This window comes from Anomaloglossus baeobatrachus, chromosome 5 (genome assembly GCF_048569485.1).
Source record: "Anomaloglossus baeobatrachus isolate aAnoBae1 chromosome 5, aAnoBae1.hap1, whole genome shotgun sequence".
NCBI classification, from domain to species: Eukaryota; Metazoa; Chordata; class Amphibia; order Anura; family Aromobatidae; genus Anomaloglossus; species Anomaloglossus baeobatrachus.
In genome coordinates this window covers 263699949-263721382 of record NC_134357.1, presented here as the reverse complement: position 1 = coordinate 263721382, position 21434 = coordinate 263699949, and the positions used below count along the sequence as shown (strand labels likewise).

At 47.0% G+C, this 21434-nt stretch overlaps 1 protein-coding gene across 2 annotated transcripts in view; it reads left to right on the top strand.

Annotated features, from left to right (window-relative positions):
- The window catches only part of LOC142311197 (uncharacterized), a 48249-nt gene extending 32940 nt beyond the window's left edge, over positions 1-15309 (top strand). For both annotated transcript variants that reach the window (XM_075349390.1, XM_075349391.1), the window contains exon 5: positions 13569-15309. In XM_075349390.1, coding sequence (XP_075205505.1) covers positions 13569-15037 — 1469 coding nt within the window. In that variant the 3' untranslated portion in view covers positions 15038-15309. The remainder of the gene's footprint in view (positions 1-13568) is intronic.
- Positions 15310-21434: the final 6125 nt, after the last annotated feature.

Sequence of the window (21434 nt, the reverse complement as noted above, 5' to 3'; positions counted from 1 at the left end):
GGAGGCTGGAGCCCACATGCTGCTTTCCTTCCCCATCCCCCTCTGGGCTCTGGGTGAAGTGGGATCCTATCGGTCTCCAGGCACAGGAGACCGTGCTCCATCCACAGCTCCTGAGGACCATGCTGGATAGGAGCCGGGTACCGTTCAGGGACATGGCCCTGCATCTTGAAGGTACTCTGTATCCCTGTAGGGACCGTGCACGGCAACACCTCAGCTTTGCTGGGTGTGCTAGTGCACCGGGGACCGCGGCGCTGACCGGGTCTATATGTGCCATTACACACTCAGCGTCGCTGAGTGTGTTTATATGTAGGGGCTACCGCGCTAACCGCCGCTGCCATGTGAAACTGCGGCGCGCCTGGGACTTGTAGTTCGCCGGGGACTTCGGCGTCGGCCGCGCTTTTACGGCGGCGACGCTTATACTCGAGTCCCCGGCTTTCTTGCGGCCTAGCTTCCTTTTTCCCGCCCTCAGCCCTGACAGGCAGGGGGAAGGGCGGGACGCTGCACGGAAGAGAGGGACAAACGAGCAGCATGAGGGCTGGAGCATGCTTTGCATACTCCACTCCCCTCACTGTGCACTGTGTGAGATGCCCACGGCTCCCTTCTCTCGGCAGGACGCCGCAGCCATTTCCTGTCAGCTCCTCCGACGCTGCAGAGAGGGATTAACCCTGGGAGACCCAGACACGGTCTCTGGTGGCCTCACAACCGCCTTAGGCGGCTGGTAAGCAGCACCTGTGGTGTTAGCCCCATGGTGCTGTAGTGTATTGATACATTCTGTGTTATTACTATATACTTTACACTGTATGAGCACAGTTCATTATGGCTATTTACCCTTTTGTGTTAATCAGGGAAAACAATAGCATGGCGCCCACAAAGACAGGGGTGCCAAAACACAGGCTTATTATGCTGCCTGCACCGCTTGTACGACCCAGCTGCCGGCAGGTCCCATTGACCCTCATTGTGTGCAATGTGTGGCCCCTGTGACTCTCTTCTTCAGCCAGAGCATCTGCTAAGAGGGGCCCAGGGGGAGACACCTGTTGACACGGTCCTTAATGATGGGGATGGAGTTTGCAAAACTCTCTGAGACTATGGCTGAGATACTAGAAGCCTTGCAGTCCAGGCCGGTATCTCAGCAAAGGGACTCTGTTGAATCATTGTTCCCTGGCCCCCCTCAATTGGACCAACAATGTCCTCCCGGGACACAATTTCCAGGCTGAGGGTTCTGACTTAGACCCCAGCCCCAGACCGACTAAGCGAGCTCGCTTAGAATTTCCCTCGACATCATGTTGTTCAGGGTCTCAGCGGGGGGAATCTCCGGTTGATGATGCGGAGACAGCTGATCAGGATTCTGATCCTGAGGGCGCTCTCAATCGTAATACTCCAGACGGGGACGCCATAGTGAACGATCTCATTGCGTCCATCAATCAAATGCTGGATATTTCTCCCTCAGCTCCTCCGGCGGAGGAGTCAGATTATCAGCAGGAGTAATTCCGCTTCAGGTTCCCCAAGCGTACACCGAGTATGTTTCTAGACCATTCTGATTCCAGAGAGGCAGTCCAGAATCACCATGCTTGTCCAGATAAGCGTTTTTTCTTAGCACCTTAAGGATACACGTTGTCTTTTTCCACCTGACGTGGTTAAAGGTTGGACTCAGTGTCTCAGAGTGGACCCTCCAATCTCACAGACTGGGGGCTAGATCATTACTTGCAGTGGAAGATGGAGCCTCGCTCAAAGATGCCACTGACGGGCAGATGGAGCTCTGGTTGAAATCCATCTATGAAGCTATCGGAGCTTCTTTTGCCCCAGCATTCGCAGCCGTATGGGCGCTACAAGCTATCTCAGCAGGTCAAGCGCAAATTGAAGCAGCCACATGCACGTCCGCGCCACAAGTGGCATCCATTACCTCCCAAACCTCGGCAACGCTATTAGTGCTGTCCTGGACTCTGCGAGCTGTACGGCGGTTGCGGCCGCCAATTCGGGGGTACTCCGCAGGGCCTTATGGCTACGGGAATGGAAGGCAGATTCTGCTTCCAAAAAAGCGCTTAACCAGTTTGCCAATTTGTGGCGACAGGTTGTTTGGCGAGCGTCTGGATGAAGTCATCAAACAATCCAAGGGAAAGGATACATACTTACCCCAGTCCCAACCAAACATATCCCAACAGAGGAGAGGGCAGTCGAGGTTTCGCTCCTCTCGGGGCGCGGGCAGGTCCCAATTCTCCTCGTCCACAAGGTCTCAGAAAGACAAAGGAGCTCTGATGCATGGCGGTCTAAGTCACGTCCAAACAGACGGGTAAAAACCAGGCGGTTCCGGATGGAATCCCTCCGCTCCGTCATCGCCTCAATGTCCCAAGGAGATTTCCTTGCATCAATCGATATCAAAAATGCTTATCCCCATGTACCGATTGCTCCAGAGCACCAGCGCTTCTTGCGCTTCGCCATAGGACACGAATACCTGCAATTCGTGGCACTGCCGTTCGGCCTGGCAACAGCCCCACGGGTTTTTACCAAGGTTATGGCTACTGTAGTAGCGCTTCTACACTCCCTGGGTCACTCGGTGATCCAGTATTTGGACGATCTGCTGATCAAGGCACCCTCTATAGAGGCATGCCAACGCAGCCTTGACGCTACCCTGGAAACTCTCCAGGGTTTCGGGTGGATCAGCAATTCTCCAAAGTCAAATCTGACACCGGCCCAATCGCTGACATATCTTGGCACGAAGTTTCATACTCTCAGCGATAGTGAAGCTTCCGCTGATCAAACAGCAGTCACTACGGAAAGGGGTACAATCTCTCCTTCAAGGCCAGTCACATCCCGGGAGGCGCCTCACGCACTTCCTGGGGAAGATGGTGACAGCAATGGAGGCAGTCCCTTTCGCGCAATTTCACCTGCGTCCCCTTCAATGGGACATCCTATGCAAATGGGACAGGAAGCCGACGTCCCTCGTCAGGACCGTCTCCCTCTCTCAGACGACCAAAGCTTCCCTTCGGTGGTGGCTTATTCCCACTTCATTAGCGAAGGGGAAATCTTTCCTACCCTCATCCTGGGAAGTAGTCACGACGGACGCGAGTCTGTCAGGGTGGGGAGCGGTTTTTCTCCACCACAGGGCTCAGGGTACGTGGACCCAGCAAGAGTTCTCGCTTCAGATCAATGTTCTGGAGATCAGAGCAGTGTATCTTGCCCTGAAAGCTTTCCAGCAGTGGCTGGAAGGCAAGCAGATCAGAATTCAGTCAGACAATTCCACAGTGGTGGCATACATCAACCACCAAGGCGGCACACGCAGTCGGCAAGCCTCCCAGGAAGTCCGGCGGATTTTGATGTGGGTGGAAGCCACGGCCTCCACCATCTCTGCAGTTCACATTCCAGGCGTGGAAAACTGGGAAGCGGATTATCTCAGTCGCCAGGGCATGGACACAGGGGAATGGTCCCTTCACCCGGGCGTGTTTCAGGAGATCTGTTGCCGCTGGGGGGTGCCGGACGTCGACTTCATGGCGTCCCGGCACAATCACAAGGTACCGACGTTCATGGCACGGTCTCAAGATCCCAGAGCTCTGGCGGCAGACGCCTTAGTTCAGGATTGGTCGCAGTTTCAGCTCCCTTATGTGTTCCTCCGCTGGCACTGTTGCCCAGTGTGTTACGCAAGATCAGGACCGACTGCCGCCGCGTCATCCTCGTCGCTCCAGACTGGCCGAGGAGGTCGTGGTACCCGGATCTGTGGCTTCTCACGGTCGGCCAACCGTGGGCACTACCAGACCGACCAGATTTGTTATCTCAAGGGCCGTTTTTTCCATCTCAATTCTGTGGCCCTCAACCTGACTGTGTGGCCATTGAGTCCTGGATCCTAGCGTCTTCAGGATTATCTCAAGACGTCATTGCCACTATGAGACAGGCTAGGAAACCAACGTCCGCCAAGATCTACCACAGGACGTGGAAAATTTTCCTGTCGTGGTGCTCTGCTCAGGGTTCTTCTCCCTAGCACTTTGCCTTGCCCATTTTTTCTGTCCTTCCTTCAATCTGGACTGGAAAAGGGTTTGTCGCTCAGCTCCCTTAAGGGACAAGTCTCAGCGCTCTCTGTGTTTTTTCCAGAAGCGCCTAGCCAGACTTCCACAGGTACGCACGTTCCTGCAGGGGGTTTGTCACATCGTTCCTTCTTACAAGCTGACGTTAGAACCCTGGATTCTGAACAGGGTGCTGCTGGTTCTTCAGAAATCACCATTCGAGACAATGAGAGATATTTCTCTCTCTCACGCCTTTCGCAGAAAGGGTTTTTTTCTAGTAGCAGTCACTTCACTTCGGAGAGTGTCCGAGCTAGCAGCGCTGTCATGCAGAGCCCCTTTCCTGGTTGTTCACCAGGACAAGGTGGTTCTGCGTCCGGTTCCGGACTTTCTCTCTAAGGTGGTATCCCCCTTTCATCTCAATCAGGATATCTCCTTGCCTTCTTTTTGTCCTCATCCAGTTCACCAATGTGAACAGGATTTGCACTTGTTAGATCTGGTGAGAGCACTCAGACTCTACATTTCTCGTACGGCGCCCCTGCGCCGCTCGGATGCACTCTTTGTCCTTGTCGCTGGCCAGCGTAAAGGGTCACCGGCTTCCAAATCAACCTTGGCTCGGTGGATCAAGGAGCCAATTCTCGAAGTCCACCGTTCGGCTGGGCTTCCGGTTCCCTCAGGGCTGAAGGTCCATTCTACCAGAGCCGTGGGTGCGTCCTGGGCTTTGAGACACCAGGATACGGCTCAGCAGGTGTGTCAGGCGGCTACCTGGTCGAGCCTGCAAACTTTCACGAAACACTATCAGTTGCATACCTATGCTTCGGCGGATGCCAGCCTAGGTAGACGAGTCCTTCAGGCGGCGATTGCGCACCTGTAGGAAAAGGCCGTTTTACGGCTCTCTTACGAGGTATTATTTTACCCACCCAGGGATTGCTTTTGGACATCCCAATTGTCTGGGTCTCCCAATAGAGCGACAAAGAAGAAGGGAATTTTGTTTACTTACCGTAAATTCCTTTTCTTCTAGCTCTAATTGGGAGACCCAGCACCCGCCCCTGTTTTTTTGTGTACACATGTCATTCATGTTGAATGGTTTCAGTTCTCCGATATTCCTTCGGATCGATGTTACTTTAAACCAGTTTATAATTCTTTTTCCTCCTTCTTGCTTTTGCACCAAAACTGAGCAGCCCGTGGGAGCACGGGGAGTGTATAGGCAGAAGGGGAGGGGCTTAACACTTTTGAGTGTAATACTTTGTGCTGCCTCCGGAGGCATAGCCTATACACCCAATTGTCTGGGTCTCCCAATTAGAGCTAGAAGAAAAGGAATTTACGGTAAGTAAACAAAATTCCCTTCTTTACACACAGTACAATACAGACACAGTCCAGGATCACTCACAGCCGTCACTTATACACACAGTGCAATACAGATACAGTCCAGGATCACTCACAGCCGTCACTTTTACACACAGTGCAATACAGACACAGTCCAGGATCACTCACAGCCGTCACTTATACACACAGTACAATACAGACACAGTCCAGGATCACTCACAGCTGTCACTTATACACACAGTACAATACAGACACAGTCCAGGATCACTCACAGCCGTCACTTATACACACAGTACAATACAGACACAGTCCAGGATCACTCACAGCCGTCACTTATACACACAGTACAATACAGATACAGTCCAGGATCACTCACAGCCGTCACTTATATACACACAGTACAATACAGACACAGTCCAGGATCACTCACAGCTATCACTTTTACACACAGTACAATACAGACACAGTCCAGGATCACTCACAGCCGTCACTTATACACACAGTGCAATACAGATACAGTCCAGGATCACTCACAACCGTCACTTATACACACAGTACAATACAGACACAGTCCAGGATCACTCACAGCCGTCACTTATATACACACAGTACAATACAGACACAGTCCAGGATCACTCACAGCTATCACTTTTACACACAGTACAATACAGACACAGTCCAGGATCACTCACAGCCGTCACTTATACACACAGTGCAATACAGATACAGTCCAGGATCACTCACAGCCGTCACTTTTACACACAGTACAATACAGACACAGTCCAGGATCACTCACAGCCGTCACTTATATACACACAGTACAATACAGACACAGTCCAGGATCACTCACAGCTATCACTTTTACACACAGTACAATACAGACACAGTCCAGGATCACTCACAGCCGTCACTTATACACACAGTACAATGCAGATACAGTCCAGGATCACTCACAGCCGTCACTTATACACACAGTACAATACAGACACAGTCCAGGATCACTCACAGCCGTCACTTATACACACAGTACAATACAGGCACAGTCCAGGATCACTCACAGCCGTCACTTATATACACACAGTACAATACAGACACAGTCCAGGATCACTCACAGCTATCACTTTTACACACAGTACAATACAGACACAGTCCAGGATCACTCACAGCCGTCACTTATACACATAGTGCAATACAGATACAGTCCAGGATCACTCACAGCCGTCACTTTTACACACAGTACAATACAGACACAGTCCAGGATCACTCACAGCCGTCACTTATACACACAGTACAATACAGACACAGTCCAGGATCACTCACAGCTGTCACTTATACACACAGTACAATACAGATACAGTCCAGGATCACTCACAGCTGTCACTTATACAGACAGTACAATACAGATACAGTCCAGGATCACTCACAGCAGTCACTTATACATACAGTACAATACAGATACAGTCCAGGATCACTCACAGCTGTCACTTATACAGACAGTACAATACAGATACAGTCCAGGATCACTCACAGCCGTCACTTATACACACAGTGCAATACAGATACAGTCCAGGATCACTCACAGCAGTCACTTATACACACAGTACAATACAGACACAGTCCAGGATCACTCACAGCCGTCACTTATACACACAGTACAATACAGACACAGTCCAGGATCACTCACAGCCGTCACTTATACACACAGTACAATACAGACACAGTCCAGGATCACTCACAGCTGTCACTTATACACACAGTACAATACAGATACAGTCCAGGATCACTCACAGCTGTCACTTATACACACAGTGCAATACAGACACTGTCCAGGATCACTCACAGCCGTCACTTATACACACAGTACAATGCAGATACAGTCCAGGATCACTCACAGCCGTCACTTATACACACAGTACAATACAGACACAGTCCAGGATCACTCACAGCAGTCACTTATACACACAGTACAATACAGACACAGTCCAGGATCACTCACAGCCGTCACTTATACACACAGTACAATACAGACACAGTCCAGGATCACTCACAGCCGTCACTTATACACACAGTACAATACAGACACAGTCCAGGATCACTCACAGCTGTCACTTATACACACAGTACAATACAGACACAGTCCAGGATCACTCACAGCCGTCACTTATACACACAGTACAATACAGACACAGTCCAGGATCACTCACAGCAGTCACTTATACACACAGTACAATACAGACACAGTCCAGGATCACACACAGCCGTCACATATACACACAGTACAATACAGACACAGTCTAGGATCACTCATAGCAGTCACTTATACACACAGTACAATGCAGACACAGTCCAGGATCACTCACAGCCGTCACTTATACACACAGTACAATACAGACACAGTCCAGGATCACTCACAGCAGTCACTTATACACACAGTACAATACAGACACAGTCCAGGATCACTCACAGCCGTCACTTATACACACAGTACAATGCAGACACAGTCCAGGATCACTCACAGCCGTCACTTATACACACAGTACAATACAGACACAGTCCAGGATCACTCACAGCCGTCACTTATACACAGTACAATACAGACACAGTCCAGGATCACTCACAGCCGTCACTTATACACACAGTACAATACAGATACAGTCCAGGATCACTCACAGCCGTCACTTATACACAGTACAATACAGACACAGTCCTGGATCACTCACAGCTGTCACTTATACACACAGTACAATACAGATACAGTCCAGGATCACTCACAGCCGTCACTTATACACACAGTGCAATACAGATACAGTCCAGGATCACTCACAGCAGTCACTTATACACACAGTACAATACAGACACAGTCCAGGATCACTCACAGCCGTCACTTATACACACAGTACAATACAGACACAGTCCAGGATCACTCACAGCCGTCACTTATACACACAGTACAATACAGACACAGTCCAGGATCACTCACAGCCGTCACTTATACACACAGTACAATACAGATACAGTCCAGGATCACTCACAGCTGTCACTTATACACACAGTGCAATACAGACACTGTCCAGGATCACTCACAGCCGTCACTTATACACACAGTACAATGCAGATACAGTCCAGGATCACTCACAGCCGTCACTTATACACACAGTACAATACAGACACAGTCCAGGATCACTCACAGCAGTCACTTATACACACAGTACAATACAGACACAGTCCAGGATCACTCACAGCCGTCACTTATACACACAGTACAATACAGACACAGTCCAGGATCACTCACAGCTGTCACTTATACACACAGTACAATACAGACACAGTCCAGAATCACTCACAGCTGTCACTTATACACACAGTGCAATACAGACACAGTCCAGGATCACTCACAGCCGTCACTTATACACACAGTACAATGCAGATACAGTCCAGGATCACTCACAGCCGTCACTTATACACACAGTACAATACAGATACAGTCCAGGATCACTCACAGCCGTCACTTATATACACACAGTACAATACAGACACAGTCCAGGATCACTCACAGCTATCACTTTTACACACAGTACAATACAGACACAGTCCAGGATCACTCACAGCAGTCACTTATACACACAGTACAATACAGACACAGTCCAGGATCACACACAGCCGTCACATATACACACAGTACAATACAGACACAGTCTAGGATCACTCATAGCAGTCACTTATACACACAGTACAATGCAGACACAGTCCAGGATCACTCACAGCCGTCACTTATACACACAGTACAATACAGACACAGTCCAGGATCACTCACAGCAGTCACTTATACACACAGTACAATACAGACACAGTCCAGGATCACTCACAGCCGTCACTTATACACACAGTACAATGCAGATACAGTCCAGGATCACTCACAGCCGTCACTTATACACACAGTACAATGCAGACACAGTCCAGGATCACTCACAGCCGTCACTTATACACACAGTACAATACAGACACAGTCCAGGATCACTCACAGCCGTCACTTATACACAGTACAATACAGACACAGTCCTGGATCACTCACAGCCGTCACTTATACACACAGTACAATACAGACACAGTCCAGGATCACTCACAGCAGTCACGTATACACACAGTACAATACAGGCACAGTCCAGGATCACTCACAGTAGTCACTTATACACAGAAATTAGAGTTAAGGCCGCTTTACACATTTTAATTACATATGCGATCTCGTATGCGATCGCACATGTCCCCATCGTATGTGCAGAACGGGCAATTTGTTGCCCGTGTCGCACAGACGATTAACCCCTGTCACACGTACTTATCTTCCAAACGACCTCGCTGTGGGCGGCGAACATCCTCTTCCTGAAGTGGGAGGGATGTTCAGCGTCACAGTGACGTCACACAGCGGCTGGCTAATAGAAACGGAGGGGCGTAGATGAGCAGGACGTAAACATCCCGCCCACCTCCTTCCTTCCGCATTGCCGGCGGGACGCAGGTAAGCTGCTGTTCATCGTTCCCAGGGTGTCACACACAGCGATGTGTGCTGCCTCGGGAACAATGAACAACCGGACGTTCAATTTTTAGACATTGAATGACGTGCGTGTAATCAACGTTTTAACGCACAATTAGGGTCGCACGTAGCTGTCACACACTACAATATCACTAACGATGCCGGATGTGCGTCACTTACGACGTGACCTCGCCGACACATCGTTACATATATAGTGTAGCGTGTAAAGCGCACTTTACTCACATTTTTTATTGATCCCAATGTTAAGGCAGCCAGGGCCGGCTCCAGGTTTTTGTGGCCTCCGGGTGAAAGAGTTTCAGTGGACTCCATCCACACACAGACACGCACATGCACATACAGGCATACGTACATATACATATCTGAAGACAAATTCAGAAAAATACATATAAACAATTATATGCACAGTCATATACACTGACATACATGCAGACACAGACGCATTAGGGCTCGTGCGCACGTTGCGTAATTCCATGCATTTACGCTGCGTATTGCACTGCAGTGTAACTGCATGCGTCCTGCGTCCCCTGCACAGTCTATGAAGATTGTGCATGATACGTGCGCACATTGCTTTTTTGAACGCAGCGATTTGGATGTTAAAATGTTGACCCAAATCTGTGCATTCATAAAATGAGCATGTCAATTATACCGTGCGCTATGGATGCAGCTCCCACTCTGTCTATGGTGGGGACAGCAGCCAGAGCGCATGGAATCGGCTTTTTTTGTACAGAAAAACTGCTTCCATTATGCAGTGTTTCCGCAGCGATTTGACGCGCACATGTGCTGTCAAATCGCTGCAGAATATTCAGCAGTTACGTGTGCATGAGCCCTTACAGGTATTAATATGGGGAAGTCGCCAGCAGCCTCACTCACCTCTCCCGCTTGTTTCCGTCCAGCTCCTTCAGGACATGTGGCTGTGTTTCACGATGGCTGTCACTAACAGACATGACTGCACACTGACAGCACTGCTGTATATACATCACAGGAGGGGCTGGGGGCTACAATATATATATTACAGGAGGGGCAGGGGGCATAGACGTTACTGGAGTGGCATACAGCTCTGGTGGTGTACTCATTACTGGGATGGGTGACATAGCGCTCTGGGGGACCCATATAGTTCTAGGAGGGGGCCGCACAGACTGCTTTAATTCATATATATATATATATACACACACACACACACACACACACACACACACACACACACAGTACTGCTTCTTACACACACACACACACACACACACACACACACACACACAGCTCTGACACACACACAAATACAATGCACCCCCCATTACTCCATACACACACACACACATTACAATGCACCCCCCATTACGCATCCCCCCCCACACACACTACAATGCACCCCCTATTACCCCTCCCCACACACACACACTACAATGCATCCCCCATTACCCCTCCCCCCACACACAATACAATGCACCCCCCATTACCCCTCCCCCCACACACAATACAATGCACCCCCCATTACCCCTCCCCCCACACACAATACAATGCACCCCCATTACCCTTCCCCCCATACACAATACACCCCCCATTACCCTCCCCCCCACACAATACCCTTCCCCCACCCACACACAATACAATGCACCCCCCATTACCCTTCCCCCCCACACACAATGCACCCTCCATAACCCCTCCCCCCACACACAATACAATGCACACCCTATTACCCCTCCTCCCACACACAATACAATGCACCCCCATTACCCTTCCCCCCATACACAATACACCCCCCATTACCCTTCCCCCACCCACACACAATACAATGCACCCCATTACCCCTCCCCCCACACACAATACAATGCACCCTCCATAACCCCTCCCCCCACACACAATACAATGCACCCGCCATTACCCCTCCCCCACACACACAATACAATGCACCCTCCATTACCGCTCCCCCCACACACAATGCAATGCAACCCTCATCACCCCCTACACACACAACTTACACTGCCCCATCACTACACACTCCTGCCCCCCCCCCCCCCCGGAATACAGTGCTCCTCCTCTGCCTGTCACAGACCTGTGTTCCTTCACAAATGATCCCCGTTATGTGTCCTCAGCCCCTCCCCACTCATCCCCATTAATTTAACCTGTCTCTTCAGCTCCTTCATGGAGCGCTCGCTTCCTGATGTCCCGTGTGGCGCGCGCCTGAAGCACTGTGATGACGTCAGCATCAGCAAGGTGCTGATTTCATCACGTTGCTGCATGTCGGGGGCGGGGCCCAGTCCCGGCGCGCTGTTTAAATGTATTTACGTCTGAAAGACGCAAATACATTTGAATAGGAACTGAAGGAGGAAGCTGCGGTCATCTTTACCGGCTCTGCTGCGCTCCTCTGCACTGTGTACATGCCGGGCACACAGCAGAGCCCACACAGCGCAGCGCGCTGCCTCCTGCTCCTGCTAGTGTGCTTGGCACAGCAGATACAGCGGCCCACTACACCGTGCCCCTGCTGGGTACGCCCATGACGGTGCAGCACATAACAGGGAGGTCACTGGCACACCTCTGACCCCGGAAGTGCAAGCGCTGGTACTTCCAGGGTCAATCAGCGTCCTGTGCCGGCAGTTTGTTTTTGCGTCTTAAAGACGCAGATACAAATAAATAGCGGTGCGCCCCCCCCCCCCCCCCCACCCGAAAACACAGCTGATTTATTAGACTGTCTTTACGGAGGGGAGAGGGTGTGAAGAGGAAAAAAAAAATGCTGACAGGTGCCTAGTGGCAAGTATGGCCCTGGTGGTGGGGGCCCCCTTAGAAGCTCTTTTGGTGGGGAACCCGGGGCTGAAGCCCTGCCTGCCCCGCCTATAATCCGGCCCTGAGCTTATGAGACTCACACCGAAACGCTCATAGACTTCTACTGAGAAAGCACCTTCTAGTCCACACAAATATTCTGTGAGAGCTAGCTATTAGTGGTCATGTGGTGCAAAAGAGGACTGAACGGCACCAGGAACAGGAGAAGATGGAGACTGGTAACTATATATTCACAGCCACACTGTTCAACATACATATTGCTAAAGGACTATAGAATATTTTTATGGAAGTCCTTCTATAAATTTTGTAACGTTGTAACCATGCTACTCACTTTGCTGCGTTTTGAGGCAATAATAGGAACTGTTTCATTTGAATATTCCGGCTGGTTTATTTAGAAGTCCCATAAACCGTTCCAGAGGAAACATAAAGCAAGCCTTTTCGGCCACAAAGGTACAAAACAAAAAAAACCCAAACAATAAGTCCTTGTCACTGCGGGCTCGCCCGCTCGGGCTAAACAGTTCTGTTTCATACACAGAAATCCACTCTGTTAAGCTCTAGCAACCTTCAGGCACAGACCGCATATGAGACTACTGGTATCATTTTATATCCAGAACCACATGCAGAGGTGGAGATATGTGAGCAGCCAGACCAGCCCGTCTCTCCGGCTGCTCGTAAAACCCGGCCCTCTAATTCCCTAATATTCTGCCAGCACTACCTGTACTGGAGCTTACTCCCGGGCTTACATTACAGAGGATAACCGCTTCTGCAACACATACCTCCCATCGACTATATGACCAGCATCCCAGTACTTTCACTCATTTTGACCTTCTATTTTATCATGTCTTACACCTGCAATTAATTTTTTTAAAAACTGAAATGTCGATGTCTATTGATCTAATTGAGTTCTAATGAAATTTTACTTTGTTTATCAGATGGATCCATCAACAGACAAATAGCGGGAATACCTTACATAGCTGCTAGTTCACCGAATAGAAGAACCGGTCATGGCAGTAATACTGGCAAGGAGTTGGAAGCCGGACACTTACCGCTTATTAAAAAATGCAAGAAGGGGACTTTAGAAAAAACTAAATATGAAGAATCAAGGAGTGAAGAAAATATTGTATTAGAAATAAATAGAAATACACAATGTACATCTACCAGTCGACTGTCCTATCCACAATGTCCATCCACTGATATTGAGGAAGAAACAAACTCATGTCATGGAGAAAACCTCACAGACCACAGCCCCTATAAACCTACCGAATGTATCCAACCATTTCCATTGACCCGTATTAAGGAGGAACCAGTCTCTTGTGATGAAGGAGATAACACAGATGCTGAGATTTATACACAGACTGATCAAAGACAACAGTACCTATCTCCACGATTTAGGGAAGCAATAGTCTCTCATGGTAGTATCACAGACCTTGAGTTCATTACGCCTACAGCTCGTACACAACTTTATGCGTCTATTCATATTGAGGAGGAACCAGTCTCATGTGACGGAAAAATCACAGATACAGACAGTTATGTAACTGCAGATGATAGTCATCAATACCCTTCTATTCTTATTGAGGAAGAAGCAGATACGTGTGATGGAGGAAACCGTACTACCGTTTATACACTCACAGATCCTAGACAACAATATCCCGCTCCTCGTATTAAGGAGGAACCAATCTCATATGATGGCAGAAACTTCACAAATTCCAACTTTTACACACCCAAAAATCATACACAACAATATCCAGCCATTCATATTAAGGAGGAACCAGTCTTCTGGGAAGAAGAAAGTCTTACAATCCCCTCTAGCAATGCACAATCTGATTATACCTCTCCTCAGGATATTAATGGTGCAGATTTTATCGAATACATAAGTATACACAATGGCAAGACTCATGATTATGGTGAATACAGCAACCAGTTATTTTTCAATTCTAAGCGAATTAAGTCAGAAAAAATTCCAGTAGAACAATACCCATTATACAAGTACGGAAAATGTTTTTCAGAACCTTCAAGTCTTTTTACCCACCACCGGATTAGTAATTCAGACTTACCTTTTGAATGTTCATATTGTGGGAAAAGCTTTGTGTATTACACTCATCTTGTGACTCACCAGAGAATCCACACAGGAGAGAGACCGTATGCGTGTTCTGTCTGTGGGAACCGTTTTGCGCATAACTCGACCCTTATCACTCATCAGCGGATACACACGGGAGAACGACCCTACGTTTGCTTCCAATGTGGAAAATGTTTTACTAAAAAATCAAACTTAACCACTCACAACCGCATTCACACAGGAGAAAGGCCTTATACCTGCACCAGATGTGGGAAAAGCTTCGGAAGTAAGAGTCATTTTAATAGACATGTCAAAATTCACAAGAAAGAAACAAGCCGCTTTTAAAGGTCACATAAAAAGTTCTAACTTTCTTGTGTTGAGATCATGCGAGGCGAGTTTGTGCGGCACATTAATGTTAACATTTGGTACATTAGCTAGTTTATATTAAATTATTTGAACAAAAAAAAAAGATTTTTAATCAATTTCTAACAGATATAAAACAATAGTGCGGATGATAAAATGTTTTTTGTTTTTTTTTTGTCTGATTGAAAGTTGTCGTTTTGTTAACTGTTTTCGTACATTGTTTTTTTTATGGCTTCTTTATATGTTCTTTTGAAGAATGTTAAAAAATAAAAAGCAATATAATGGAATTGTCATTAATATACATTAACCAAAATGGGACCAAATCACACACAAAGCAGATAATTTTAATAGTATTCGTTCAATCATATATTGAGAAGGCGGACATTAGTGAATTTTACAGGTGCAGATTAAGGCTTGGTTTTTACATTGTGCCTGTGGATCCGTGTTGGGCCATAAACCGCATACAAGAACCACCTGTGATTTGCCTGTGATATAGTTAGTCCATGTGAGGCACAAAAAACCATGTGCAGGTACAAGGCATTTTTTTTATTTGTTTTATTGAAAATTGTTATACAACAATAATACACCTATTTCAAATGGTTTCTTCGAAATAGGAAACAAAAGAACAATATGCATTATTCTTTATGAGGTATATAATGGAGCTGCCCAGGTACACGTATCATTACATAGTTTATTAGCAAGTCAATTAAAACCCAAGTTGAGTTGAAGAAGCATAGAAACAATATATATGTTACTCTTCTATCATCAAATCTGAAGTACAAGGTCAGAATTCAAACTGCTAAGATCTAACAATAAAACCTTGTGCTTTCCACTGTAAGATTCCCACCTACATCTCCGAACTATAAGTGACCTTTAACTGCTAATGTAAACAATACCTGAATTGTGAAAGACCATTTGCGCCCATGAGTTCCATTCCTCATCTAATTTCTGAGGGCATCCTCTATTATGATACACTGTTTTCTCATATACAGTTAGGTCCAGAAATATTTGGACAGTGACACAATTTTCGCGAGTTGGGCTCTGCATGCCACCACATTGGATTTGAAATGAAACCTCTACAACAGAATTCAAGTGCAGATTGTAACGTTTAATTTGAAGGTTTGAACAAAAATATCTGATAGAAATTGTAGGAATTGTACACATTTCTTTACAAACACTCCACATTTTAGGAGGTCAAAAGTAATTGGACAAATAAACCAAACCCAAACAAAATATTTTTATTTTCAATATTTTGTTGCGAATCCTTTGGAGGCAATCACTGCCTTAAGTCTGGAACCCATGGACATCACCAAACGCTGGGTTTCCTCCTTCTTAATGCTTTGCCAGGCCTTTACAGCCGCAGCCTTCAGGTCTTGCTTGTTTGTGGGTCTTTCCGTCTTAAGTCTGGATTTGAGCAAGTGAAATGCATGCTCAATTAAGATAATTAATTAAGATCTGGTGATTGACTTGGCCATTGCAGAATGTTCCACTTTTTTGCACTCATGAACTCCTGGGTAGCTTTGGCTGTATGCTTGGGGTCATTGTCCATCTGTACTATGAAGCGCCGTCCGATCAACTTTGCGGCATTTGGCTGAATCTGGGCTGAAAGTATATCCCGGTACACTTCAGAATTCATCCGGCTACTCTTGTCTGCTGTTATGCCATCAATAAACACAAGTGACCAAGTGCCATTGAAAGCCATGCATGCCCATGCCATCACGTTGCCTCCACCATGTTTTACAGAGGATGTGGTGTGCCTTGGATCATGTGCCGTTCCCTTTCTTCTCCAAACTTTTTTCTTCCCATCATTCTGGTACAGGTTGATCTTTGTCTCATCTGTCCATAGAATACTTTTCCAGAACTGAGCTGGCTTCATGAGGTGTTTTTCAGAAAATTTAACTCTGGCCTGTCTATTTTTGGAATTGATGAATGGTTTGCATCTAGATGTGAACCCTTTGTATTTACTTTCATGGAGTCTTCTCTTTACTGTTGACTTAGAGACAGATACACCTACTTCACTGAGAGTGTTCTGGACTTCAGTTGATGTTGTGAACGGGTTCTTCTTCACCAAAGAAAGTATGCGGCGATCATCCACCACTGTTGTCATCCGTGGACGCCCAGGCCTTTTTGAGTTCCCAAGCTCACCAGTCAATTCCTTTTTTCTCAGAATGTACCCGACTGTTGATTTTGCTACTCCAAGCATGTCTGCTATCTCTCTGATGGATTTTTTCTTTTTTTTCAGCCTCAGGATGTTCTGCTTCACCTCAATTGAGAGTTCCTTAGACCGCATGTTGTCTGGTCACAGCAACAGCTTCCAAATGCAAAACCCCACACCTGTAATCATCCCGAGACCTTTTAACTACTTCATTGATTACAGGTTAACAAGGGAGACGCCTTCAGAGTTAATTGCAGCCCTTAGAGTCCCTTGTCCAATTACTTTTGGTCCCTTGAAAAAGAGGAGGCTATGCATTACAGAGCTATGATTCCTAAACCCTTTCTCCGATTTGGATGTGAAAACTCTCATATTGCAGCTGGGAGTGTGCACTTTCAGCCCATATTATATATATAATTGTATTTCTGAACATGTTTTTGTAAACCGCTAAAATAACAAAACTTGTGTCACTGTCCAAATATTTTTGGACCTAACTGTATGATTATTGTCTATGGAATCAACCCCAGCCCTTAATGTTGGGGAAAGAATTACCCATCCATCTTGTAGCTATCAATTTCCTGGCAAGAAATAAAGTTTCTCTAAGGTCCCTTTCACACGTGATTCTGGGACGTTTTAAAAAAAGCACAAACGTACCAGAATCACTGACATATGCAGACCCATTATAATGAATGGGTCTACTCACACGTCAGTGATTTTCACTGCACGTGTCTCCGTGCAGCGTACCCGCGTGTGCGTGATTGCCGCACGGAGACATGTCCATTTTTTTCTGGCATCACTGATGTTCCACGGACCACGCAGTGGTGTGGTCCGTGAAACACGTGCCAGAAAAAAACGTGCTTTTAAAATAAAAATCATTTTTACTCACCCGGCGTCCAGCGATGTCCTCTGCAGCCCGTTCTCCCTGCTGCTTCTGAGCCGGCTCATTATTGTCGCGCATATTCATTATGCGCGACACAGCCGACCCGGAAGCAGCTACTGCGGGGGTCACCGCCGGCCGGATGCTGCACCGCGGGAGCGATCAGCACCATGGACAGCGGGAGCGCGCACAGGTGAGTTGTTTTCTAAGTGCAATCACGGGCCACGGAGAACGGAGCCCGGATTGCACTTAGACAACCCACGTGTGCCGTGAATCCCGGCACACGCAGGGACTGACGTGTGAAACGGGCCTAAGAAAGATTTTTGTATGATGACTCCATATTTCCTCTTCCAGTAGCCCAAATAAACATAATTTAGGATCTATGGGAATGGATATTAAGGAGGATAGGAAAGTGACTATACTCTGGACAAGCCCAAACCATGTGCCAGAAATCTGCATTTAAGGTGTGACACTGCAAACATTCTGAAGAGGGTAATATACTCATTTGGTACAACCTTGATGGGGTTCAGTAGAGTTGGTGAATAATGTATAATTTAATCATTTTATTGTTCACTGAAGGAGATACATAAAGGGAGAATCCAAGATCTTCTAGTCCTCCCATTAGTGTGAATAAGCAGCTCCTACTTGTCTTTCACCTTCAGTGAAGTTAGACCAATACCTATTAATAGCATGTATGTCTACAGGGCTGCTGAGACCTTGCAGGTCTTGTGACTTAAGAATACCTATCATTTGAAAGGGTAAACCAGCATCCCTGCACCACTCGCCCCCCTCACTGCAGGGGCGCCAACTCACCAGAGCGGTCAGCCTGGACCATGCTGCCTGGCTTCCCTGCGGTCTTCCACGTGGGTATTCTCTGCTCACTCCTCCTGGGGCCTGTGCATGCCACACAAATCCTCTGGGAGTGCTCCTAGGACTTGTGCACGCACTGCAGCCCTTCTCTTAAAGGGCCAGCCCATCATTTCCTCGAAGTGCCTCTCAGCCTTTCGTTGAGAGGCACTGGGTTCTTAAGACACTCTTCCACTAGGGGAAGTGCCTGATCAACATGGTTAATTAGCAATATGTTCCCTAGCCAGCAAGTTGTCAGGTCCCCTTGTCCACTGTGCATCCCCGTGTCAGTGTACAGTGTCATTTGCCTGTTTCCTGGCCCCATCGGTACCCCTGTGTCTGTCCACACTGGCTGTATTATCAGCCAGAGCTGTCCCATCTCCAGCAGCGAGTGTTACAGGAAACTAGATATGGTCACCATTATATTTTGTGAATACAATTTTGAATGGAGAGCAGACTTTATTTGTAGACATCTAAAAATTTCTCAGCACATCATACTTATTTCTTAACAGACCAAAAGATAACAGTATATTCTCGTCATAAAATTTGACACTTGTCTCGCCTATCTTCAGACTAACCACGCCAAGGCAACATTTTGGGAACGTCATGTTTATTAAGCTCCAGAAATCCTAGTAGACAGCTATCGTTTGCCGCTTCCGTCAAGTGACTCTGAATTGGGCAGCTGAGAACCCGGCATCCAACAACTGCTTAGCACCTTTAGCTGGTCTACTATGTAAGAAAGAAAGAAAAATCTGGCAAAGCTGTACTCTGAAGCTTTTTGGGTCTTTAAAGTGAATCTATCAGCAGGTATTTGCTACCTCATCTGAGAGCAGCATGATGTAGGCAAAGAGGCCTTGCATCCAATGATATATCACTTAGATTACAGCCTTTATGACACAATCCAAGATTTTAGATTTTGTATGTAGCAGAACCCAAACAGCTGCCCCCACCCAGGCTTTCAGTGTACATTTCCATAAACAGAAGCTGCTAATCACAGCAGGGGGCAGAGTCAAACTACAGTTTATGTTCTCAGACCCACTAATGATAAAGCTAAGAGACTTAAACTAACATTACAAGTAAACAAAGACTGTGATAAGAGATGCAGGGCTCAGTTCTCTGTTTTAACTCTTACAGCATGCTGGCTTCAGATTACATACCAGAAACCTGCTGACAGGCCCTTTAAAGGGTGGATAATTTAAGTTTGGGTAGAGAACTACCCCACACAAATTAAGACTTAAGTGTTGTGAAGAAGGATTTAGGGTTAGGTACCACACTGAGTTACAAAGTATATCTGAATTTTGACAATAATATCAACTTAATTACCATGTTTTTCAGATTATAAGATGCACTTTTCCTCCCAAAAATTTGAGGAAAATGAGGGGTATATCCGAACATAGGTTACCGGGAGGTGGAGAATTGGCGGGTGGGCTGTCTGTGCGGCACTCTGTGCAGGCGGCCGGTTGCGTGCGGGCGGCTGCCTCTCTGTGCCGGTGGCCTGCTGGCTGCCACTGTGTGGGCGGCCAGCTGGCTGTGCGGACTGCGGTGGCTGTGCTGGCAGCGGAAGCTACGGTGGCTGAGCGGCGGGTGTCCCAGATGGTCTGTTCGCGGTCCAGCCTTCAAATGATAGCACCCAGAGTCCGCGTGTGTGTAGATGGAGCTCATGGATGAGAGCTCCATCTGTGCACGCGCCGCTCTGGACACCATTTCTTTGAAGCTCGGACCGCCAACAGAACATCTGGGACACTCGCCACACCGGCCTGCTCCACAACACAACCACCGCAGCTTTCGCTGCCAGCATAGACCCGCCAGCACTGACCCGCCACTGCCTCCGCTGCCCCCCTCCGGTAAGACAACACTGGAGTATGAGACGGACCCCATTTTTTTTTTTGTTTTTACCTTTTTTATCTTTAAATTTGGGGTGCGTCTTATAATCTGGTGCATTTTATAAAACAAAAAATACAGTAGAAAAAACACCAATAAAAATGAATCTCATAGTAATTAGGTTACATTACCCCACATGGTTCATTGAATCCAGAAAATAGAAAAAAGGGGGTTCCATAATGTTAATATGTAATAGAAATAAGTAATATGTCATATAAAATTCTTTTAAGCTGCTTTTTTTATTTGAAAAAAAGTGCACATATATATACAGCGAGAAAAATGGCAAGTGATTTAAATAAGTGAACATAAAGTACCAGAAAAAAGGGGTAGGAGGAGGAAAACAGATCCCACAAACATGAAAACATCCCTCTGGATGATTTAATAAAGGTTACAGATTTTGTAAAAAGTTAGGATTAGTAAAACAGAGGAGGTCAGACACAGGGCCACTTACTTAACCAACAGTTCCATTAAAATAGCCAATATAACAGCATGCTTAAAGGGAACCTGTCACCAGAATTTTCGCTATTAAACTAAGAGAATCCCCTTCTGCAGCTCATGGGCTGCATTCTATAAAGGTTCATCTTGCTACTGGCCCCCCTTTCAGACCTAAATAACAACTTTAT